This window comes from Mobula birostris, chromosome 6, assembly GCF_030028105.1.
Source record: "Mobula birostris isolate sMobBir1 chromosome 6, sMobBir1.hap1, whole genome shotgun sequence".
NCBI lineage: Eukaryota > Metazoa > Chordata > Chondrichthyes > Myliobatiformes > Myliobatidae > Mobula > Mobula birostris.
This window is the reverse complement of record NC_092375.1, coordinates 46560642-46587001: the sequence shown is the minus strand read 5'-3', so window position 1 is coordinate 46587001 and position 26360 is coordinate 46560642. Positions and strand designations below refer to the sequence as shown.

Below are 26360 nucleotides of genomic sequence, written 5' to 3'. Positions count from 1 at the left end.
TAATCAGCTCCTTGGTCTTGTTGACGTGAGTGAGAGGTTGTTGTGATGACACCACTCAGCCAGATTTTTAATCTCCCTCTTATACTCTTATATGCTGATTCATCACAATCTTTGATTGTGCCAATGACAGTGGTGTCATCTCCAAGAGACATGTGTAATGCCCTGTTTCACATCTTTACTCCTATGCTTGTGGTATTTCATTTAGCAGTTCTGTAAGAGCAGTCTGTACCGCTTTCAGCCTGTTTGGGTTGTTGTTGAACATAAGGGATGTGAGAAATGTGTGCCATCCAATTAGGATGGTGGAACTGGGGCGGGGGGGAGAGTTTTTCTGGTGAGGAAAAATAAGATTGGTCTTGAGGCTTTTGTGCGACGAGAGATGAAAAGAGAAGACACTGGGGAGAACCGGTCGTAGGATACAACCCAGTTGCAGGCGACATTCAGAAGGCGGTGTGTGCGTTCACATTGACCGAGGGCCCAGCGTGTGAGTGACAGAGAAGTTCAAGATGAGCTCCAACTTGTGCACATTTGACTGTTTAATTATATTGGGCCCTTTTTGATTTTCTTTACTAACCCTTTAGTTAAGAAAGTTTCATAAATATAATTCCTTTAGTCGTATGCAGTTGCTGTTTGTTATTTCTTGGCACTGAGTTGTGACAGGGTAGCAAATTACACAACGTCCACACAAACCAGGGTTTGCGGTGGGAGAGCCATCTCAATCTCATGAGTCTGGCAAGACCGGAGAGTGTCTTCCCTAGACTTATGCAGCCAAGGAAACCAGAGGGGTTAAACCAACCCATGTTACCTCATCAAAAATCTCAATCAAGTTAGTAAGACATGACATGCCCTGCACAAAGCCATGCTGACTGTCCCTAATTAGGCCATGGTTTTCCAAATGCTCATCATTCCTATCCCTAAGAATTCTCCGCAGTAACTTCCCTACTATTGATGTGAAACTCAACAGTCTGTAGTTTCCAGGATTATCCCTGTTCTCTTCTTGAACAATGGAACAATATTAGCTTCTCGCCAGTCCTCCAGGACCTCACCTGTGGCCAGAGAGGACACAAAGATATTGGTCAAGGGCCCAGAAATCACTTCTCTTGCTTCTCTCAATAACCTGGGGTTTATCCCATCAGGCCTTGTGACTTATCCACCTCAATGCTCTTTAAGAGATCCAACACTACCACCTCCTTTACCTCAAAGTGCCCTTGTGTTTCAATACATTCAGCACTGATCTCCATATCATCCAAACCTTCTTCTTGGTAAATACTGCTGTAAAATACAATTAAGGACCTCACCCTTATCTTCCACACCCAAGCAAATGTTCTCCCCTTTATCCTTGAGTGGTCCTACCCTCTCCATAGTTATCCTCTTGCTCTTGATATATGCATAGAACACCTTTGAGATTCTCCTTAATCCTACTTGCCAAGGAAATTTCATGGCCCTGCCTGGCTTTCCTAATTCCCTTCTTGAGTTCTTTTCTGGCTTATTCATAATCCTCAAGGGTTCTGTCTGATTCTAGCTTCCTAAGCTTTACATGCTTTTCCTTGTTCTTCTTGACTAAATTCATCACCTCTGCCGCCATCCAAGGTTCTCTTACCTTGCCATCTTTGTTCCTCCTTCTGTTGGGAACACCCCTGTCCTGTACTCTAGTTGGTCTTTAAACAGACTCCATATAACAGATGTGGACCTGCCCAGAAACAGAGCAACACACCCAAAATGCGGGAGGAACTCGGCAGGTCAGGCAGCACCTATGGAGATGAATACACAGTTGATATTTCGGATTGAGACTCATCTTCAGGACTGGAAAGGAAGAGGAAAGATGTCCAGATGAAAAGGTGGGGGGAGGGGAAGGAGGACAAATTAGAAGGTGATAGGTGAAGCCAGGTGGGTGGGAAAGAAAACGGGCTGGAGAAAAAGGAATCTGATAGGAGAGGAGAGTGGAGCACGGAGAAAGGGAAGAAGGAGGTCACCAGGTGAGAGGCCAGACTGGAAGAAGGTAGGGGGATGGAAGACATTACTGGAAGGAGAAATGGATGTTCATGCCATCAGGTTGGAGGCCACCTAGACTTAATATGAGGTGTTGCTCGTCCACTGAGTTGTTCTAACAGCTTAATAGACAAAATTTCTAAATTAGTCAAAGAAAGAGAAAGAGGAAGCTATAGGATCTAAAATAATTAAACAATGAGCAGAAAAAATAATTTACCGTAAAGACATAGAAAGCTATATATACATGGTTGCCAATGGCGCAAGGGAACAGGTGTAGATTAAACATTAATTTACAATTGTCTATACTTGTCTAGCTATACATCACAAGTCAAAGCAGCCAACCTAATCAAAGACTCCACCCACCATGAACATTCGCTCTTCTCCCCTCTCCCATCAAGCAGAAGATACAAAAAGCTGAAAACATGTACTAGAGGCTTGAGGACAGCTTCTATCCCACTGTTATCAGACTCTGGAACCCCTTGTATTTTGAGATGGACCCTTGACCTCATAACCTATCTCGTTAAGATCATGCACTTTCTCAGTAGCTTTTACACCATGTTTTGCTTATTTATTGTTTCACCTTATTCTCCCATGTAGTGGATGTCTTCCATCCACTACATAATGGACTGGTTGGGCACAGGAGTACATTCAGCCAGAGACTCATTCCACCGAGATGCAACACAGATCATCATAGGAAGTCATTCCTGCCTGTGGCCATCAAGCTTTACAACTCCTCCCTTGGAGGGTCAGACACCCTGAACCAATAGGCTGGTCCTGGACTTATTTCATAATTTACTGGCATAACTTACATATTGCTATTTAATTATGTATGGTTTATTATTATTTAATTATTTATGGTGCAACTGTAACGAAAACCAATTTCCCTCGGGATCAATAAAGTATGACTATGACTATGACTAGCTCAATGCACTGTGTAATGATTTTGATGATTGAATAAAATGCAAATAAGGTTTTTCACTGTATCTTGGTACATGTGACAATAATAAACCAATATCAATACCAATACTATTACTGGATTAAACAAATGGGCTGAACCATGTAAATTGAATTTCATATTAAGTAAATGAGAGTTAAAAAAGAAATGAAGGAGTACATACTAAATGGTGAAAACCCATACACCATTAGGTCTGAAATGATTTGGAGGATCCAAGGACCCAGGTAATTAATATATCATGCAAAGGTGTTGAAAATAATCCAAAGAGTTAATGAAATGCTGAACCTTATATCTGGTGAAATGGGGTGGAAGAGAATAGAAGCTGTGCTATGGATATACTGTGCCTACAATAAATAAAACACAGAACAAATTAGAACTCTACCGATGCCAATGCTGTAAAACTGTCTATTAGTTCCTAATAGTTACTGGCAGAGGCATTTGTCTGCCATGTTCTTTTGATTGTCCCTGGCCTGGACTGGTAGGCTTGCAGACATCCGGGCATTAGCAAAAGTTACTGTAATAATAGTAAGACTGTAGGCCTGCATCTGATCCTGTATTCAAGCATAACATATAGAGAGATAGTCTATACCTGTTTATATTAAAGGAAAAATGATAAGCCAAAATACTCTGGGTGTTGGTAATCTGAAATAAAACTAGAAAATGCTGGAAATACTCAACAAGTCAGGAATTTCTTGCAAATTTAATAATTCAGGTTGATGACCTTTTACGACAAGAGGTTGCTATGGCTGAGTGTTTGGAATAAAGACTAGTGAAAAAGCCTGCGGTACTCAAATGGAGTGACACTATCTGTAATGGATTGGAGCCTCCTGTAAAAGATTTGGCGAAGGACTTTCATGTTCTTCCTTTTTACTATCAGACCTTCTAAACATTAAAATGGTTGTGTTCATGGTTGGAAGACAACATTGGTGACTCCTGTGCAGTGTCACTCTTGGTTATGTATCCAATATAAATGATGGTGAGCCAGAACTCTGGATTTTCCTGTAATACCATTCTGTTAAAGCACATGGTTGTACAAAAAAAATTAAATGCACAGTCTTCCTTAAAAAAAGAATTAGATTTAAAACATCTGCATATTTTCATGTCAGGTCATAAAAGTTTTTGGATGCAGGCTTGGAAACATCTGTTTGCCAAATGTTACGTTCCATATAAAAAAAGTGGATGTGGTAAGTCGCAGGCAGTGCATTCAGGCATCAGAAATGCATCTCCAGTGTTCCTACTTGCTTATGAGCCTGATCATTGTTGTTTATGGTCAGAATTATCCACCATCTGATGTGTATTGGATCAATCAATATCGGCAAGGTTTCAACTTCCAGTGCCCTGCAGGGGAAGCTTTGGTAGTAATACAGAGTTACTATGATAAAAGTGAAGGATCTGACAGACTTTGGAGTTTCGAATGCCAGCCCACACCCGAGGATATGGGACAGCCGACCGCATGCTGGTGGGATGATATTATGCAAGCTGGTTTGGAGTGGTAAGTCAGCTGACTTCTCTGAAATTACCCCTGCATTTTTTTTACAGGTACATTTATTAGGATTTTTATTAATGAATCTGATTGTATTCAGATCTGTATGTGATTAGGAAATCTGATCCGCTATACCACTGAATGAAAGCAGTGAATGTCAAATTGTAAGCAAGTGACTTGTCAGTGCTAATTTCCTGAGCTTAAATATGCTTGAAAATAGCAAACAGCCATGTGAATCAAATGTTTCTGCAAGAGTCGTATATTCTAGTCCCACAAGCACTATGAGACTTGTTCTTTGTGCGTTGTAAACTGAAGTGAAATGAGTACAGCATGGAATGCTGGAAAGTTTGAAGTACATTTGTCCTTTCTGACCTAAACCTTAAAGGAATTTTAATCTTTGTTTGATAAGAAATTACAGCTTTAATGGGCACTGTTAAATGCTTAAAAATTAACTGCAGTGCAACGTACATGAAGAACATACGCACGTTTCCTTTATTTCTTCCAATTTTATCCTGGAATTGTTTGATTCAAACAGCGTCATATTTATATTATTTAATACGGCACGGTGCTGGTACTTCTGGCCCTGCAAGCCCACGCCATCCACTTACACCCTCGTGACCAATTAACCCACTAAGCCTCTATGTCTTTGAAATGTGGAAGTAAACTGGAGCACCTGGAGGGAATCCACGCAGTCACGGGGAGAACATACACACCCCTCACGGGCAGCGGCGGGAATAGAACCCGTGTTGCTCACTCTGTAATGGTGTTACATTGACTGCTACGCTGTCTGCAGTGACATTCTGTAAATGCTGGAGCTCTCTACTATTAAACCCAAGCAGCTCATGAGCGAAGCCCAAAACATTTCTGTAAACGCTTTCAATTGTGAACACTTTCTCTTTGTGGAGGGTGAAGTGAGATGTAATTTGGAAGTGCAAGATGGTTTTGTGATTCAGTGAACTGATATTTTTTATTTGCTCACTGGACCTTCAGACATTATCCTGCTTGTGTGGGTGGAAAATGATTTTAAAGAATATATAAAAGAACAAATGAGAAAAGCTAGGCAGAGGAAATGAGAAAGACCACATGAAAATAACTTTCCATCAGAGCAGATATAGAATGGAATAAAGAAAACAGAATTCCAGAGAGAGAGAAATTGATTTGCAGAAGCTGCCAGACTTACAAAAGATCCGGAGAGCAATTAACAACATTCTGTGAAAACTGTAGAGGCTTTTGTTCATGCATTAAACACACAAACAGAATGCAAAGCTATCCTTTGTGAACACAGATTGAAGGATGAATTTATTCTCTCAAATGGTTGGAATTGCCAGCCTCTAGCAAATTGAGAAAACGGAGTTATTGAGGCTCAGTTAGAATTTTGGACATAAGGGGAATCCAGGTTTATGTTACTTTGGTAATAAGATGGAGTTAAGACAAATGATTAGGTCAGCCATGATCTTATTGAATGGTGGAATAGGCTGGAGGGATTGAAAGACCTGTTTCTGATGAATGAGTAACATCCTCCTCTCCACAACCACTTACTGCTCTCGGATTACCTTGGATCTCAAAGATAACCACCAACTTTTGCAGCTGGTAATTGTTTCTTTAGTGCCTCTTTCCATCTCTGACCGTCTTCGTACAATGGGCCAGCTCGTGCTTTTCTTCATGGGCTGCATACTTTCAGGCCTATGGCTACACTAACCTTCTCCTGCAGTAGGGCTCCTGACAGCTTCAAGGTCTGTGTTTTGTGGATGTCCCGTGAGTTGAATAGGTGATGGCCTGGATTAATAAATGACATGGTAAATCCAGCGATGGATAGGAGGTCTGATGGGCTCCCATCACATCCCATCACATGACTCCATGGTGCTGTGGTGCTCACAGGTACAGCAGAGCCCCCATCTGACCTCCAGTCCATCACATGATTCCGTGGTGCTGTGCACACGTACAGCAGAGCCCAACCACAGGGAAGCTCCAGGGACTTCTTTATGGCACCGCGGAATGCAATCTGGCTCCAGATGTGCAAGGACATCAAGGATTTTTTTTGGCACCCACTCCGAGGTAATCTACTTCTGTTTTCTCTGTTGTTGTTAAATCATCCCAGTTCCTGTTCCATTCTAGTTTGACGCTGGTCATTGACTAATTACAGCACAGAAGGAGTCATTTAAAGAAATACAGCATGATACAGGCCCTTTGGTATAACCAGTCCACGCTGACCATGCTGTCAATCCAGCTGGTCCCAATTCCCTGTGTTTGGCCCATAGCCCTCTAAGCCTCACCTCTCCATGTGCTTCTTAGTTATACTAAGGTACGTGCCTCAGCGTTTCATATACTCACCATGCTCTGCATGAAAAAGTTGTCCCTCGAGTCCCTTTTAAAGCTTTCCCTTCTCACCCTAAGTCTATGCTCTCTAGCTTTGATCTCCATCTTATCTAAGCCTCACATAATTTTAAGCTTTTCTGTGGACTCACCCCTCATTCCCCTGTGTCCCAAGGAATAAAGGAGTAGTCTGGCCAACCTCTCCATATAACCCAGGCTTCTAATACTGGCAACATCCTCATAAGTCTTTTCTACGCACTTTCCAGTTTAACCACATCTTTCCTATAACAGGGTGACTAAACTGTGCACAGTACTCCAAGTGTGGCCTCCCAGTGACTTAGAGAACTGCAACATAATATCCCAACTCCCATACTCAGTGCCCTGACCAATGAAGGTCAGTATGCTAAACGCCGTTTTTTTACCATCCTGTCTATCTGTGACACTGCTTTCAACAAACCAAGCACATGTACTCCTTAGTTCCATTACAGCCCCCCATGTCCACACTAGCTCCCTCCCAGGGTAATTCAGTAGTTCTACCCACAGGCCCCTTCTCCAAAGCCATGTGGACTTTTCCTCAATCAGTTCATTCAATTCCCCTTTGAAGACCACGGCCAAACCAACTTCCATCACACCTGCAGGCAATGCACCCAGATTCCAAACTCATCATGTCTAACAAGGGTTAGCTTCCAGTCACTTCTAATTCACTTTCCCTTTAATTGATAACTATGACCTCTGCTCCTCAACCTCTCCACCAGTGGGAACAGCCTGCCATCATCCACTTTGACTGGCCCTTCATTTTATACTGTCCTATCAAATCTCCACTCAGCCTTCTCACTTTAAGGAAAACAATCCCAGCCTCTCCAATCTATCTTCATTCCAAGAACCATTCTTTTAAATCTCTTCTGGAGCCTCTTGTCCTTCCTATGATGCCTTACTTGCTTCTTCAAATCCCCCACCCACCTTCATCATATTCACGAGTCCCAATTCCTGTATCATGAAAGCCACCGAACACCTACTTTCCCCTCCTAGCCTTTGCTTCCAACATTTTACGGGCTATTTCCCTACTTTAAAAACTTGATACCCACACAACTTTCACCAAAAGTCACCCCACACTCTTTGGTTCCCATTTAATATTCCATCCTCCCCAGGGCTTTGATCATGCTGCTTCCAAGATCAAGATTTTGCTTCAGTTAGATTCCCATTCTTTCCACTGGTTCAAAACAATAAAAAACAATGAAGAAAATCTCTGTTAATGAAAAAAAGTGAGGAAGAAATGGCGGGTGGTGGGAAGAGGGAGCGAGAGAGGGAGAGGGAATGAATATAAACCATAAGATGTAGGAGATCAGAATTTGGCCATTCAGCCCATTGTCTGTTCCACCACTCAGCCATGGCTGATATGTTTTCCCTCTCAACCTCATTCTCCTGCCTTCTCCCTGTAAGCTTTGATGCCCTTACTAATCAAGAGAGAGAGAAAGAATTAAAAATGAGTTAAATAGAAGTCTGAGGGGCAAAGAACAAAAAAAACACTGGTGAAGACAAGCTTTACAACATGATCTCTGTAAGCGTTTATTTGCCAGATAGATGTGAGAAGATGACTTAGTCTGACATTGAACAAGGTTTGTCGACCATTAAATCAAATATTAAAAATTCTTGTGGTTACCTAAAATATGAAATAAACTCAATAAATGCTGGAAAAACTTAACAAGTCAGACAGTAGTTATGGAGAGGGAAACAGTTAATGTTACAAGCCAATGATCTTTCATCAGAATTTCCAGATTGGAGAGGTCACATTAGATTCCTTTTAGTTTCTCTCTAACCATCACCAGGCCACAAATACTTTTACTGGGTGATGCAGCATTTTCTTCTGCTTTCAATTACTGTACTTGTTGCTCAGTGGTAAGTTCAAATGTAGACTGGATGATCACTTCACTCAACACATCCATTCAATCCACAAGTGACAATCCTTGGTTTCCAGCTACCTGTCTCTCTCACTCTTACCCCTCTGCCTCAGCTTCTAACAATCTCAAGAAACAGCACTTCATCTGCAATTTTTTTCTGATTTTAATTCAGGTTTCTAACATCCTCGAGATTTTTCCCAATTGGAGGGAAAAGTCATCAACCTGACATGTTCTGTCTTTCTCTCCAAAGATGCTGCCTGTCATGTAGAGTATTTCCACTTCTTTGCTTCATTTCTTATTTCCAGTGACTAATAATTATTCTACTCCTCCCACTTACACTTCCAATAGACCATTCTTTTTCTTTACCTTCTACATTGCCACATTTTTGCACCCTGATCATCAATCCATTTTTGCTCCATTCTGATATTTTTCAGTCTCCAGTCACCCTTCCTGCTTGTGTCTTTTCTGTATGAGCTAGTGTCATCAGTCACCCTGCAACCCCTCAAATGGCTACAGAGAATTAGAGTATGCCACTCTGACAGAACAAGGTCTAATTAGAGCTTCTTTCTTTCCACCTAAATTAAGCAGGCACTCTCTTCCAGCCTATTGCTCAGAACCTGAAATGCACAGTTCCCTTTAATTCCACTACTTCCCTGCCCTCCTTGAACTTCTGCCACCTCCCAAGCTGAGGTTCCATCAGTGAAGGACACAGACACAATAAGGACCAGTGAGTCATGTCACCTTGGAGGGTCACCTATCCCTGGTGTTATGGATGGGCCCGGGCTTTCTGTTGAACAATGGTCCTCTCAATTGATCATAGAAAAGTCTGCACGAAGACACCTGTAACCCGAATGCTAGACCAGCACCAAGAACATGCTTATCTGGTGATAAGGAAGAGCCTACCTCTCAGATTCTTCATGCACAGACAGATTCACTCTCATCACATGTTGCCCTTGTGGTGGCAGTTATGTGGATGAGATGGTTGTCCATCTCCTTGTGGCCTTGTGTTGATGAGGTCTGGAAAGCAATATAATTGTTTTTGTTGAGGTTCATCCCAATCAGCCACATAACACAGGACACAGACTGTTCCCAGGGTCACTGACTGATTCAAACATCTATTTCCTGTTGGAAGATCAAGTCAGTAAATGACTCACTCTGCAATTGGATCTTTGACTTATTCATTGGGGGACCACAATCAGTGCAGGTGATAATCAACACCTCCTCACTGACAGTCAGCAGTGGCACACCTCAAGGATGCGTGCTCTACTCTCTCGAACACCGTGATTGTGTGGCTAAGCACAGGTCAAATGTCATCTATAAATTTCCTGCTGACTCAACTGTTGCTGACAGAATCTCAGGCGGTGATGGGGAGGTATGCAGGAGTGAGAGAGACTGACCGGTTGAGTGGTGTCGCAACAACCTTGCACTGTGCATCAGTAAGACCAAGATATTGATCGTGAACTTCAGGAAGGGAAAGTCAAGAAAACACTCCTCAGTCCTCGTTTAGTGGTCAGCAGTGGAAAGGCTGAGCAACATCAAGTACCTGCACGTCAACATATCTGAGGAGATATCCTGAGCCCAATATGTTAATGAATTATGAAGAAGGCAAGCCAATGGCTATATTTCATTAGGAGCCTGAGGAGAATTAGTATGTTAGCAAAGACTCACAAATTTCTACAGATGTATCATCAAGAGCATTCTAACTGGTTGTGTCACCGTCTGGTATGGCGAGGCCTCTGATCAGGATTGGGAAAAAAACAGCACAGGGGGTAGCAAACTCAGCCGGCTCCATCATGGGCAGTAGCCGCCCCTTCATCAAGGACATCTTCAAAAGGCAATGCCTCATAAAGGCGGCATCCATCATTAAAGACCCCATCGCCCAGGACATACTCTCTTCTTATTACTACCATCACAGGGGAGGTACAGGAGCCTGATGGCACACACTAAATGTTTTAGGAACAGCTTCTTTCCTTCTGCCATGAGATTTCCGAACACATAGTGAACTAACCCATCAAAGCTACCTCACACTTTTTGCTCCCTTTTTGCACAACTGATTTAATTTATTTATATATATACTATATATTAATGTAATTTATAGTATTTTAATGTATTGTACTTTTTTAATGTACTGCTGCTGCAAAACAGCAACTTTCATGACGTATGTCAGTGATATTAAACCTGATTCTGATTCTGATTTACAATGGCTTCTCTGCAACAATTGTGTCTTCCATTCCAAGGAGACGATGGCAAATTTCAAGGTGCAGGAGTACACAGAATCTGGTGCAGCTGCCACAAAGTACTATTTGCTCTACTGTATACTATATACAGTTCCCTAGAGCATAGCTTAGGGAACTGTACTCTATAAGACCATAAGACACAGGAGCAGAATTAGGCCATTCAGCCCATCGAGTCTGCTCCACCATTCCATCATGTCTGATTTATTATCCCTCTCAACCTCAGCCTTCTCCCTATAACCTTTAACACTCTGACTAATCAAGAACCTATCAACCTCCAATTTAAATTCTCTGAATGGCTTGGCCTCCAATGAATTTCACAGATCCACTACCCTCTGGCTAAAGAAATCCCTCCTCAACTATGTTCTACATGGACACCCCCCTACTCTGAGGCTGTGCCCTCTGGTCTTAGACTCACCCACTATAGGAAATATCCTCTTCCACATTCACTCTATCCAAGCCTTTCAATATTTGTTAGGTTTCAATTAGATCCCTCTGTATTTATTTAAAGACCAGTGAGTACAGCCCCAGAACCATCAAACACTCCTCGTATGTCAATCCTTTCTTTCCTGGAATATTTTTTAACACCCTCTGCACCGTCTCCAATGCCAACACATCCTTTCTTAGATAAAGGTCCCAAAACTGCTCACAACACTCCCACGTGCAGTCTGACCAGTGCTTTATAAAGCCTCAGCATTACATCCTTGCTTTTATATTCTAGTCCTCCTGAAATGAATGCTAACATTGCATTTGCTTTCCTTATCACTAACTCAACCAGCAAGTTCACCTTTACATAGTATATAGCAAATGGTACTGGCTCTGAGGGGCCAGATCTTGTCTAACAGCATCTCAAACTCTTTACTGAGCTAATAAAACTATAGTAACATTGAAATTTCATATGTGCATTTAAGTACTTGGTACTGTAAGTGATGAAACTATCTCTAGATATTTTAACAATAGGTGGGATTTCCTTGTGGTCAAATATTTTAATTCTGCTTCCTGTCCCTATTCTGACATGTCTGTCCATGGCCATTTCTACCACCACAATGAGGCCACGCCCAACTGGGAGGAGCAACATCTCATATTCCCTCTGGGTAACGTCCAAGCTGACAGCATGAACATTGATTTCTCTGATTTCCAGTAATGTATCCCTTCTCTTCCTTCTCTACTTTCCATTCCTGGAAGGCAGCTGGTCTGGATGGAATACCTGGCCGTGTGCTCAGAGTCTGTGCAGGGCAGTTGGCCGAGGTTGTCATGGACATTTTTAATCTGTCCCCGGCCCAGGCAGTTGTCCCCACAAGCTTCAAGATCGCCACCATTGTGCCAGTGCCAAAGCATTCCACTGCCACGGGCCTGAATGACTTCCGTCCAGTTGCACTCACCCCCATCATTACAAAGTGCTTTGAAAGACTGGTTCTATCACATCTGAAATCCTGTCTGCCCTCTACCCTGGACCCCCATCAATTTGCCTATCGCACCAACAGGTCAACAGAGGACGCCATCTCCATGGCACTTCACTCTGCCCTGACCCACCTGGACAGCCCCAACTCTTACGTCAGAATGCTGTTCATTGACGTTAGTTCGGCCTCCAAGCTGATCGCCAAACTTCGCCACCTTGGTATCAGCTCATCCCTCTGCAATTGGGCCTTGAACTTTCTGACTAACAGACCCCAATCAGTTAAGTTAGACAACTTCTCCTCCTCTACTCTCACCCTGAACACCGGCAGGCCTCAAGGCTGTGTGCTGAGCCCTCTTCTGTACTCCCTTTTCACCTATGACTGCGTTCCTGTACATGGTTCTAACTCTATAATCAAGTTCGCAGACAACACCACGGTGGTTGGCCTGATCAGAGAGGCCTACAGGGACAAGGTCCAGCACCTGGCCGCGTGGTGTGCCGACGACATCCTGGCCCTTAACACCCAGAAGACCGAGGAGATCATTGTGGACTTCAGGCATGCTAGGAGCCACACTCACGTCCCCATCTACATCAACGGAGCTGTAGCGGAGCGTGTATCAAGCTTCAAATTCCTTGGTCTCCACATTTCCGATGATCTCACCTGGTCCCTGAACTCCTCCATCCTGATCAAAAAGATGCAACAACACCTTTATTTCCTGCGGAGCATCAAGAAAGCTCACCTCTGTCCCAGGATACTGACGGACTTTTACTGCTGTACCATTGAGAGCATACTCACCAACTGCATCTCAGTATGGTATGGCAATTGTCCCGTATCAGACCGCAAAGCACTCCAGCATGTGGTGGAAACTGTCCAGCGGATTATCGGCACCCAGTTGCCCACCATTGAGAACATCTACCATAAACGCTGCCTGGGCAGGGCGAAAAGCATTATCAATGATGCATCTAACCCAAACCATGGACTTTTTACTCTCCTCCCATCCGATAGGCACTACAGGAGCCTCTGCTCCCGTACCAGCAGGTTCAGGAAAAGCTTCTTCCCTGAGGCTGTGACCCTGCTGAACCTCACATCATAGCGCTAAGCAGTATTGCACCCATATTGGACCGTCTCAGTACTTTTATATTTGTGTGCTGTGGCACTTATTTTTTATTCACAGTTATTTTGTAAATAACATTATTCTTTGCATTTCTGGTCAGATGCTAACTGCATTTCATTGGTTTTGTATCTGTACTCGGCACAATGACAATAAAGTTGAATTTAATCTAATCTAATCTAAATTCTGGGTCCTCTCTTACCCCTCCCTTTCTCCTCATTTGCCCATCATCTCCCTCTCATGCCCCACCCCCTAGTTTCCCTTTCTCCCATGCTTTACTCTCCTCTCCTAACAGATTCCTACTTCTTCAGCCTTTACCTCTTCCACCTGTCACCTCCAAGCTTCTCACCTTAATCCCCCCTCCCCCACCCACCTACCTTCAACTAACACCTGCCAGCTTGTACACCTTCCCCTCCCCCCCCCCCCCCCACCACCATCTTATTCAGAATTATTCCCCTTTCCTTTCCAGTCCCAATGAAAGGCTCGGCCCGAAACATCAACCGTTCCAACCACCCCCCCCGCCATAGTTTTAAGATGAGAGAAAGAAGTTTTCAAGCGGTTTTGAAGGGAACATTTTCACACCTGAGTGGTTGAAAACAATAATGATGCAGACTTAATGCAAGCAAATGGGAATTAGTTAGATGGGCAAAAATGCCACCATGAAGATGGTGGGTTAAAACTTATTTTTAGATTAATATACTCCTGTGGCTAAAGACCCTTTTTGCCTTCTGTTTTGTTCTCCATTGAATTCTAGAGTTCAGTTTAAATTCATTGTTGTAAAGGATAATTGGTTCAAACAAACTTTGGGTTAAAACATAAGCACAGATTATAAGCGTTGTCCTCATCTTTATTTTAATGGCTGACCCTTTATGTTGGGAGGATAAAAATCATCAATTTCTAATGGGACGGAGAAGAGATGGGTGCAAAGCAGTGGCATTCCAAACATTTAGATATACAAGTTATAATTGAAAGTTAAATGAAATATGAAGTTCACATTCTTACATGATTTTAACATTCACAGGCTGTGTTTAGGCAAAATGCTGGAGATCTTAAAATTTGATGTCCGAGTGAATAAAGGAAAATCCACACAGCATTATTACAAATTGCCCAAATCAATGAACTCTAATACTGAAACTCACCTGCAGCCAGTGGAAACACTTCTGCAATATAAACATATAATTATTGAAGCTTGGGATGCCCTTGCAACAAGATATCTCACATGCTATCTCCCTTACTGTTTCTGCAACAAGAAGATTCACATACAGTCTTTCCAGGAGAGGTAACAGCTGCCGGCTGGCTGGGGTGGTGGTGTAAATTTGGCAGGTGTCAGTGGAAAATGCGAAGTTGTAACTCCACCAAAATTAAATTTTGTGCAGTTTCCAGGAATCCTACAGTGTTGGAAATGTCACTTGGCACAAGTGGCCATTTTGAGCTGGGGAATATATTTTTGCTCAGTACTTGCACATGCAGGGTTTTATATCTAAGGTATGCTATATGGCAGTGACGTCCTATCTCTGATCAGATTTGTATCTCATTTCCCTTTCTAAACAACACTCATGTAGTTCTGCGGAAGTTAACTGGATTAAGTAAATAGTCTAATGAGAAAAGCCAAGACAGGTATTACTTTTGTCCACTAGCGTTTTACAGAGTGGAAAGGGATTTTATTGAAACACTTAAGATTCTAAGGAGTTCTGCCAGAGTGATTGTGGAGAGGATGTGGGGGAAATCTAGAGATACAGGTCACTGTTGCAATGAGCGAATGAAGCAAACCCAAGTGCAGGACCCAAGTACGGAGATTGAGTTAGGATGCTTACGTGGACGTGAACGTTGAACAGCAAACAGGAGGGATCTTGACACGGAGAGACGGAGTTTCATAGGTAAACCTTGAAACTGGAGCAAAACTTAGAACACACGGGCCTAAGCGGCCGGGAAATGTTAATTACCACACAGTCAAAACCAACGATCCGGCGACTAGTAGTTGTAAAGCCGGGGTTCTTATGCTGCAGGTCTTGATGGAAACCAGGTGTGCCGTAATCAAAGAGAATTAGAAGCAAATGGGAAATTAGCGGTGGGAACCATGGCACAATTAAAGCAAATTAGGAGAAGGATAGGGAATTAACGATCGGAGCCGTGACAGTCACTATATAAAATCAAAGGGTCATCCGTTTAAGACAGGGATGAGGTAAATTTTTTTAGACAGTGGTGAAAGTGGAGTGTTTGAATATCATTAAATCAGAGGGAGTGAGGTACTTGACAAGCAAGGGATGAAAGATTACTGCAGGTGAACAGGAATGTGGAGTTCAGATTACAATTGTATCAGCCATGGCAGTGTAAGTGTTGCAGTGGACTGGAGAGCCTGAGTAGCTTCGTTCTGCGCCTACTTTATTGCATCTTCACAAGCGTTTCAAACATCCATATATTACTCAATATCCAGTACATTTCCATTTAATAAACTACTGTTTATGGTTTTCCTAAAAATGTAATTTATTTCAGCAAGCACAGTCTGTCTTTTAAAAATCCAGGCTGTTCACTAAATGCATTACATAACTTAATCTTTGTCTTGGCCTTAAAATATCTAATTTTGACTTTATCTGACCTTCCTTCAATTGTTTGTCTTTTCAACAACCATAGGAACCTTCTAAATGTGCTTCACCTAGATTTCACAATCTTTTAAAAAAGTAAACCTTCAATAAAAATGTATATTTTTTGAAATTAATTGTATTTTGGATAAATCCAAAGCTTAGTTATTTTCAAAAACATGCATTATTATAAACTTCATATCGGATGTCCAAACCTGCCTCCAGCTTCAATAAACTAGGGCTGAAATTTTCAGATAGGAGAAAGGACTCTCCTTTCTCTGTGCACTAGGCACAATAAGGAGCCCTGGGGGAAACCCCAGTTGAGAAAAATCATTAGGGTGTTTTTTTTTCACTCCAAATCCATGTAGCACAAAAAACTTCCATGATTCCTGTAGGGAATGGCTGAGTTCCTCAATAACAAGCCCCATGGCAGCCACTGTCCACTGCTATAAAAAAGTGCCATCGAAGTGATGGAAAGAGGGCTTAGTCTTGAGGTCTCTCCCCCAACAAGACAACGTGAAGTTGACAGATTGTCATGTGTGGCAATGGTCCAAACCATTCCAACCTATGAACTCATCAAGGGTGCAGTGACCGCAACACCTTTATAAAATTAACAGGAGGCATAATTAGTGAAGAGAGTCAGAATCCTTTCCCAGAGTAGAAATGTTAAATACTAGAGGGTTTAGATTTCAATTGAGAGGGGCAAGGTTTTTTTTGTTAAAACACAGGGAGTGTTGGCTGCCTCAAGCACTATGCCAGGAGTGATGATGGAAGCAGATATGATACTGGCATTTAACAGACAGACACATGAATCTCCTAATATAGAGATGCTGTGATCTTTGTTAGCATTCCTTTCGGATGAAAAAGAAGCATGTAAAAATATATCTGACAGAGGTTGTCAGCATAAGGCCGATTTAATTTGTGTTACCTTGCCAACGTGTGGCGGACTTTAATCACAGGTTTACTGTGAGTGATAAGTGCGAGTTATAGTTGTACCTTTTAGCAGCCCGTTTCTATCCATAAATGTGCAAGTACAGCTATAACACCAGATGATGTCACTGGATGGTCTCCTAAGACTTTGCAGATTCAAGGCATCCTTCATCTTAATGCATTTGACGTCAGATACACCAAGGTAAATGATACCTAAAAATGCCAGCATAAAATTCCCAATGGTTGCCAATTAACTTGGAAACAATCATTATCATAATCTCACATTCGTAAAATGGTTTTACATCTGCTAGTCAGGCATAAAATACGCATACAAATAAGTCCAATATCTATGCAATAAATTTTCTTCAACTGACAAATCACTATTGTATCTGAAAAACAGCTTTTGAGGTTTTGTACTTTTAAGTGTCAGTTTAGTTACAATTAAAATCTCGCCGAAGTTGTACTGGAATCTAATAGAATAGTGGCCCAAAAAATCCAGAGACAGGCATCAATGATTTGGAGACATAAGCTTCAAGCCCATAACAGCAGGTAAAGAATTTGAATACAACTAATTGGTAACCATGGAATTAAAATTCCTGCTTTAGTTTCATTTAAAGGGAACTCTGATTTACCAAAATGCTAAATTATCTAAGCCTCTATATGACCACACCACTGTATCATAGTTGACTCTTTGGTATTGAAGTTGGTTTGTTATTATCACATGTAAAAAGATACAGTAGGAAGCTTGTCTTGCATACTGTTTATAAAGATCAAATCATTACACCGTGCAGAATAAAGTGTAAAAGGGACCAAAAATAGCGCTGCGCAGGTAAATGAGAAAGTGCAAGATCATAATAAGGTAGATTGTGAGGCTAAGAGTCCATCTACTACATGGAAACTAAAGCACCAGCAACATTATCTAGAACAAAGAAATCTGACTGAGATGTCCTCCCCATATCCTACCTCCATTCTCCCACCACCAACACATGGCTATAATATGCACAAACAAGAGAAAATCTGCAGGTGCTGGAAATCCAAGCAACACACACAAAATGCTGGAGGAACTCAGCAGGCCAGGCAGCATCTGTGGAAAAGAGTAAAGAGTTGATGTCTCAGCCTGAGACAGTTCATCAGGACTGGGGAAAAAAAGTGAGAAGTTAGTGCAGAAAGGTGGGGGGAGGGGGAAGAAGTACGAGGTGGTAGGTGATAGATGAAACAAGGAGGGGGAGAGGGGTGAAGTAAAGAGCTGGGAAGTTGATTGGTGAAAGAGAAACAGGGCTGGAGAAGAGGGAAGCTGATAGGAGAGGACAGAAGGCCATTGAAGAAAGGGAAGGGAGAGGAGCACTAGAGGGAGGTGATGGGCAGGTAAGGAGATCAGGTGAATCTCCTTACCTACTCTTCACCTTCCTTTGGTTCTCCTGCCCCTTCCCTTTCTTCCATGGTCTTCTACCCTCTCCTATCAGCTTCCCTCTTCTCCTGCACTTTATCTCTTTTACGAGTCAACTTCCCAGCTCTTTATTTCACCCCTCACCCTCTCCCGGCCCAAAACGTTGCCTGTTTACTCGTTTCCATAGATGCTGCCTGGCCTGCTGAGTTCCTCCAACATTTTGTATGTGTTGCATGGACCACTGACAAAATGCACTACATTAACTCACCAACGCTTCTTTGAAAGTATCCCCACACTTTTCTCCCACCACCTCCCATCACCCAAGCCCAGAATCAGATAACATGACAACTTAGGTCCAGAATCTGCCATCAAATTACTGGAAGGTTAGTTCTTTTTCACTGAATAATAAGAATAAACCATTCAGACATTTTATTAACCTTTTATTTGGATATCATTATTATTGTTCATCATAATACACACAGAAAGGAGACCTTCCATTTTAGGTTCATTTATAGTCTAATTTAATGAACTGTGTATGATATCTATAAGTTTGCTTTTAGTTTGTTGATTCAACTGTGCTTTGAAAATGACCCAGCTGATGATTGTTTATTTGAGGTACCATACTTGTACAAACAATGGTATTGTGACGGGAGTACAGAGTCGATACTACGAGAGTGTTCTGGATCGGGACTGGCAGTTTCTGTGCTGCAAGTATAGCAGAAGATGCCCATATGCATGCTGGTCAGTTAACAATCTTTATTTTAAGCTCTTTTCCAAATGTTCTCTCTCGTTACATTTGTATTAATTCTGGTCACTTGATCTTCCAAAATGGTGCTTTCCTTACAGATGTGTAAGGGAAGAGAGGGGGAGAACAGAGATGCAGAAAGGAAATGAGGTGCCGTCAAGCTCTCTGTTGACTGTGGTAGGGGAAGCTGTGGTTCAGGGAGAAGAATAGGCATCTCTGTGTGGACGACTTCCTCATCGGATCAGAAATGGTGATCACGACAGAAAAGGAAAACATGGCCCTGGCTAACTTTTCCTCTTTTTCTCAGTAAGACCAAGAACAATATCCCTCTCTCCTCCACTTGAGATGGCAAACTTTACCTAATTAAAAAACTTAGAATGCTTGTTTTTCTCCCCGATTAACCACCAAGAGAGTTTCATTTTTAAATTCAATATCTTTCTCATATTACTTCTGTTCTTGAGATTTCAGCAGCTAGCCGAAGTAAGACAGGATGAAAACAATCCTTTCAAGGGTCTGTTTAAAAACTATGGAAGACCACTCTCTGAAACGATGGTCACAACTTCACAATTTGCCCATGCCTGGCTTCCTGGTTACTTCTCAGTTTTGAAAGCTATAAACCTTTATCATGAGAAGGGTTAAACTGACCAGAACAGTATACGTTATTAATCTGATTTTCAGCATCAGAGTCGTAACATTGGTGCAGTAAATAGCCTTTATCTGTTTGCTGTACAGGCTATGTTCTTGTTTGCAAGGTCAGACAAGTTGATCTTTGTTTTAATATAGTTTGCTAGAAGGTCTGTTGGAACAATAATTAGTCCTTCCAACATGATAAACAAAATGAGGGGCAATTTGGGGAAAATATAGAGAGGGTGCTGTGCTCAGCAGAGACAACTGTTGAAAATCAGGATTTAAGCTCTAATTCTGATTGAATTACCGATTGCTTTGATTTTAATGTGGAATAAATAAACAAGGAGCCCACTGTACAGAGCTAACTAATGCAAGAGGAAGTTGGAGAATGACCTTGAGCAGCACACCCAATTGTGTAAAGATTTCTCATCTGTCGCAATATACTTGGCTCATTTGAATGCTACTGTATAGGGGAGATTTGTATTATTTACTGCACTAGTGGTGAGATTAAAGTACCTAATCTAAACTCAATTTAGTTGTTAATCCATTGAAGAGACATGATCCCCATCTTCAATAAGTTTTGCATAATTATCTTGCCAGAGTAGATCAGGTCTTTGCCACAAACTGAAGCTTTTCCTTTTAACTTGCATGATTTTCCAGGATAGAATTTAATTCTTTATAACTTTTACAATAGACTGAACTATTTTCTTGTGTGATTTTAAGGCTCACAACAGATGTACCGGAGTCCTATGAAGAAGAAGGACATTTTGTGATGCCTCAGTATGGCTATTTCATCAGGGGAGCCTCAACCACCTTTAGTGGTGTTCAGAGGTTGGTATTATTTGGACTTCATAATAATGCTCTCACTTCTGATTTTGTTTTTCGAATGATCAGGACAATTCTACCCTATGGTTGAAGATAGTCTTGCATTAAGTGTGATACTGACAGAATTGAGAGAGAAAATAAAATTAGTAAACAAGAAACTGAATTGTGAAGGTATTGTTTTCTAACTAATTGTCTGGTACTAGTGTTAAGGTACTCATTTATTAGTTCTGTTTGATATTCCACAGAAATATTCTTTTCTTTTGAGGAAGCAACATCCGATCCCTATTTACAAAAGTTTTCAGAGTCCCTCACTTATAACAGGATAAAAATCCCCTTGCCCTTACTTACTACCCCACAAGCCTCCACATCCACCATGTTATTCTCCATAACTTCTGCCACCTTCAAAGGGATCCTACCACTAATCTCATTTTCCTCCCCCTGCTCCCACTCTCCACTTTCCACAGAGTTCGCTCTCAATGCAGCTCCATTGTCCACTTGTCCCTCCTCACTGATCTCCCTCCTGACACTTACCCCTGTAAGCAGACAAGTGCTACACCTGCCCCTACACCTTCCCCTTCACCACCATTCAGGTCCCAACGAGTCCTTTCAGGTGAAGCGACACTTCATTTGTAAGTCCCTTTCCCTTTCTACTGAGGTTGGCTTTGTACTCAGTGCTCCTGATACAGCTTCCTCTGGATTAGTGAGACTCAACATAGATGAGGGGAGCACTTCATCAAGCACCTTCGCTCCATCTGCCTCGAAAGGAAGGCTTTCCCAGTGGCCAACCATTTTAATTCTACTTCCCATTCCCATTCCGACATGTCAGTCCAGGGCCTCCTCTACAGTCCCGAGAGAGCCACTCTCAGGTTGGAGGAGCGACACGTCATCTTCCACCTGAGTAGCCTCCAACCTGACGACATGAGCATAGATTTCGTTAACCAAGTAATTTATAGCCCCTCCCCCTTCCCTCTTTTTCCATTCCCCATTCTGGCCTGCTCTTACCCCTTTTCTTCCTCTTTCCTCCCTCAGGTCCCCCTCCTCCTTCCCTTTCTCCCATGGTCTACTCTCCTCTCCTATAAGATTCCTTCTTCTTCAGCCTTTTGTCTCTTCCAACCTATCACCTCCTAGCTTTTCACATCATTTCCTCAATCTCCACCCACCCACCTTCCCCCTCTTCTATCTTCACCTTCCACCTGCCAGTTTGCATCCCTTCCCTTCCCCCATCTTCGTTCCCCTTCCTTTCTAGTCCTGATGAAGGGCCTTGGCCCAAAACATCAACTGTTTATTCCTCTCCATAGATGCTGCCTGACCTGCTGAGTTCCTGCAGCATTTTGTCTTTGTTGCACTCTATTTACAAATTATTTGCTTTATTTTCAGGGATCGCCAATGGAAATATGTAATCTGTCAGATGACAACATTTAACTGCAAATTTGAAAACCTGTAGAAGTTACAAGCTGAACCCTGACATTGTCTGTGGAACAAGATGTGTTTACCTGAGATATCTCCTATTAAAAAAAACCCTCTGTTCTCTAAACTATAGTTTCTTCTAAAAAAATGCAATTATACAAGAACAGGACTGTAAATGACAGTACTTTCTAGTAGTAACTTGGTTAACATAGTTAGCATATGATCATCCTCAACTGGAGAAAGCAGGCGAGATTTTCTGAAGCATTGAATTGTCTGAACACAATGAATTATGAGACAACCATGTTGATCTGAGGACTCACCTGTAAAGGAATCCACCTAATCTTTCTCAATTACTTTAAATGAAAGGAAATTGGGTCTGTTGCAATTTCCCCTGAGTACACTAACGTACCCATCAACTCTTTCATTGTACCCAGGACAATTGAATAAATCTAGATAGACACCTACTGATTTTAAGAGCCAGTGTTTGGAAGGTATTGTAGTAATGGATGTTCAGTTCAAACCAGAAATATGTAAATCTTTAGTTAGCGCTGATGACCTACGAGTCTGACATGATTTTTTCAATGTTTTCAATTCCGAATGCAAACAATATTATGTGTAAATCAAAGCTTTCCTATCTCCTGAGAAAATAATTTGGAAGCTTTCTCATTCTCTCACCTTGTGTTAAAGATAAATCCAGCCATACTCACATACACAGCGAAAATATTTATACTTCACCAGATGCCTTGATAGGGTTGTATGAAGAATACACAGTGTACATTGTGCAAAAGTAACCTCAGTAAACACTTAGGACTGATTATGACTGCTCTCCTGAGACAAGCTGTCCCCATTTCAGATGCAGGGAGGCTGACTTACAATCTGCAGATCGTGTATACAAAAGAGCAAATCCTAAATTGCCAAATGAGGTAAAAATCCAATCTGGATATTAGCAATGAACATATTAAATCATTTCTGAGTAACTTTTTCACTCACTGGAATTCTGATTTCATTGCTGTTACTTATGGTTTGATGGATACTACAATTAGTAACACAGAAATACATTTGCCATTGAAGTATTTAATTCAAACCCTGCTCGCCGAATTCAATGGCCTGAAATTCCAATTTGAATTCAAGCCAAGATCCCAGAAGGTTATTGTGGTTCAGTTTGCTGCCCCTCCGTTTTCCAAGGAGAACCATTTTACAGTTTCTAGAGCCAGAGACAGAACATTGGCTGAAATCAATGGAATGCTCCTGTGAGAATTCTGACTATTATACAGTGGCATGCAAAAGTTTGGGCACACCGGTCAAAATTTCTGTTACTGTGAATAGCTAAGTGAGCAAAAGATAAACTGACTTCCAAAAGGTATAAACTTAAAGATGACACATTTCTTTAATATTTTAAGCAAGAAAACTTTTTTATTTCCATCGTTCACAGTCTCAAAATAACAAAAAAGGAAAAGGGCCGGAAGCAAAAGTTTGGGCACCCTGCATGGTCAGTACTTAGTAACATCCCCTTTGGCAAGTATCACGGCTTGTAAACACTTTTTGTAGCCAGCTAAGAGCCTTTCAATTCTTGTTTGGGGGATTTTCGCCCACTCTTCCTTGCAAAAGGCTTCTAGTTCTGTGAGATTCTTTGGCCGTCTTGCATGCACTGATCTTTTGAGGTCTATCCACAGATTTTCGATGATGTTTAGGTCAGTGGACTGTGAGGGCCATGGCAAAACCTTCAGCTTGTGCCTCTTGAGGTAGTCCATTGTCGATTTTGAGGTGTGTTTAGGGTCATTATCCTGTTGTAGAAGCCATCTTCTTTTCATCTTCGGCTTTTTTACAGACGGTGAGATGTTTGCTTCCAGAATTTGCTGGTATTTAATGGAATTCATTCTTCCCTCTACCAGTGAAATGTTCCCCGTGCCACTGGCTGCAACACAAGCCTAAAGCATGGTCGATCCACCCCCGTGTTTAACAGTTGGAGAGGTGTTCTTTTCATGAAATTCTGCACCCTTTTTTCTCCAAACATACCTTTGCTCATTGTGGCCAAAAAGTTCTATTTTAACTTCATCAGTCCACAGGACTTGTTTCCAAAATGCATCAGGCTTGTTTAGATGTTCCTTTGAACATCTTGAATAGAACTTTTTGGCCGCAATGAGCAAAGGTATGTTTGGAGAAAAAAGGGTGCAAAATTTCATGAAAAGAACACCTCTCCAACTGTTAAGCACGGGGATGGATCGATCATGCTTTAGGCTTGTGTTGCAGCCGGTGGCACGGGGAACATTTACTGGTAGAGGGAAGAAAGAATTCCATTAAATACCAGCAAATTCTGGAAGCAAATATCACACCGTCTGTAAAAAAGCCGAAGATGAAAAGAGGATGGCTTCTACAACAGGATAATGATCCTAAACACACCTCAAAATCCACAATGGACGACCTCAAGAGGTGCAAACTGAAGGTTTTGCCATGGCCCTCACAGTCCCCCGACCTAAACATCATCGAGAATCTGTGGATAGACCTCAAAAGATCAGTGCATGCAAGACAGCCCAAGAATATCACAGAACTAGAAGTATTTTGCAAGGAAGAATGGGCAAAAATCCCCCAAACAAGAATTGAAAGACTCTTAGCTGGCTACAAAAAGCGTTTACAAGCTGTGATGCTTGCCAAAGTGGGTGTTACTAAGTACTGACCATGCAGGGTGCCCAAACTTTTGCTTCCGGCCCTTTTCCTTTTTTGTTATTTTGAGACTGTAAAAGATGGAAATAAAAATGTTTTCTTGCTTAAGATATTAAAGAAATGTGTCATCTTTAATTTTATACCTTTCGGAAATCAGTTCATCTTTTACTCGCGTAGCTATTCACAGTAATAGAAATTTTGACCGGGGTGCCCAAACTTTTGCATGCCACTGTATCCCCAGCACTGACATGAGTTTTTCTGAAGCATCCTAAAGGAACAAAATCTTTAACATGCAAAGATAATAAGTTCTAGTGGGAATCAGTTATCTTAAACATCTTTTGGAGAAATTTTAGATCTAGGCCTTCGTGTAGGTCTCAGACATAAAAGATTTCAGTCACTCTGGCACCTGCTGATCATCTTGGCATATCACTTACAAGATTTAGTGGTGAACAGATATTACTTAGATTAATTATCCTTGCATTATAGGGTGGGATTCAGGACATGGATTGGTCCACTTTAGTCTCATCTTGTTCAACTTCACCTGGTGGAGCATGTAATGGGAATGGCATCGGAGAAACATCTCTGATTCCACAGCACATTTTCTGAACTCTTTACACAGCTGGCAGTGACATAAAATACACAGAGTAGTTAGTCATCTAGCATTCTCCTTTAAATGAATGTCTACACGAACAACAAGATTATAACTGTTCAAACCTATTTCTGACTGTAGTTTATATATGTATATCTAATATGGTTCTCTAATATTTGCTTGCTTCTGCTTAATTAAAGAAACATAACTGGTGTTTGTTTTCAGTGTATGTTGATACTGATTATCATCATTATGATAGGCATTATATGCTTTCATTGTCTCTGCTAGCTCTGAAATATACTTTTCCATGGGATTACATTCATAATTAAGTAATTTTTCATCACTTAAAGAATTATTTAATTTTAAAATGAAATATTTTGTCACCATTTGCTAATATGATAAGGATCATGTATTCTGTTTCTACCAAGTAATCCTCCCTCTTTCCAGACAGTTCCTTGAGATCGAGGAAGACTTCCTTCCAGTTTGGTTAAGAGGACTGAATGAATTCTATTACAGTGGGTCGAGGCTGCATCCCAGCTGCCACACAGGCCTGACTGAGTGGGGTCTTGCTCCAACAGCAAAAAGCTCCAAGAGAATTGAGATTCGGCACAGATTTAGCACACAATCACAAAAATACACAGACACACAAATATACACACGCAAACAAATGTACACAGACACACGAATATACACACACCAGCATATATACTTTTCTTCGACAGGACTGAAGAAAAAAAGCTGAGGAGTAGATTTAAAAGGTGGTGGGGGGGGAGAAAGAAAAACCAGGTGATAGGTGAAACTTAGAGAGGTAGGGATGAAGTAAAGAGCTAAGAAGTTGACGGGTGAAAGAGATAGAAGGCCAAGGAAGGAAGAAAAAGTGGGGGAGGAGGAGCACCAGAGGAGGTGATGGGTGGGCAAGAAGATAAGGTGAGGGAGGGAAAAGGGGATGGGAAATGAAGAAGGCGGTGGGTGGGGGGCAATGTTGGTGGGAGGCATTACCAGAAGTTTGTGAAATCAATGTTCATGCCATCAGTTTGGAGGCTACCCAAATGGAATATAAAGTGTTGTTCCTCCAACCTGAGTGTGGCCTCATCATGACAGTGGAGGAGTCCATGGATGGACATATCGGTATGGGAATGGAAAGTGGAATTAAAATGGGTCGCCACTGGGAGATCCCACTTGTTCTGGCAGACAGAGCATAGATGCTCGGTGAAGCAGTCTCCCAATCTATGT

At 41.8% G+C, this 26360-nt stretch overlaps 1 protein-coding gene across 1 annotated transcript; it reads left to right on the top strand.

Moving 5' to 3' along the window:
- The first annotated feature begins 4152 nt into the window (after window positions 1–4152).
- On the top strand, window positions 4153–23185 carry dpt (dermatopontin). The gene is made up of 4 exons (XM_072260425.1): window positions 4153–4433; window positions 18889–19014; window positions 20369–20476; window positions 21848–23185. Exons 1-4 carry the CDS (start codon window positions 4159–4161, stop codon window positions 21912–21914), a joined length of 576 nt encoding a protein of 191 aa, XP_072116526.1. The 5' UTR covers window positions 4153–4158; the 3' UTR covers window positions 21915–23185.
- Window positions 23186–26360: the final 3175 nt, after the last annotated feature.

Bases quoted from the DNA above. Each gene is read 5' to 3' on its own strand.
- dpt (XM_072260425.1), top strand. From the start codon at position 4,159: ATGCATCTCCAGTGTTCCTACTTGCTTATGAGCCTGATCATTGTTGTT. The intron at 19,015-20,368 runs GTCAGTTAACAA...TGTGATTTTAAG, and splicing joins AGATGCCCATATGCATGCTG to GCTCACAACAGATGTACCGG. The intron at 20,477-21,847 runs GTTGGTATTATT...CTTTATTTTCAG, and splicing joins ACCTTTAGTGGTGTTCAGAG to GGATCGCCAATGGAAATATG.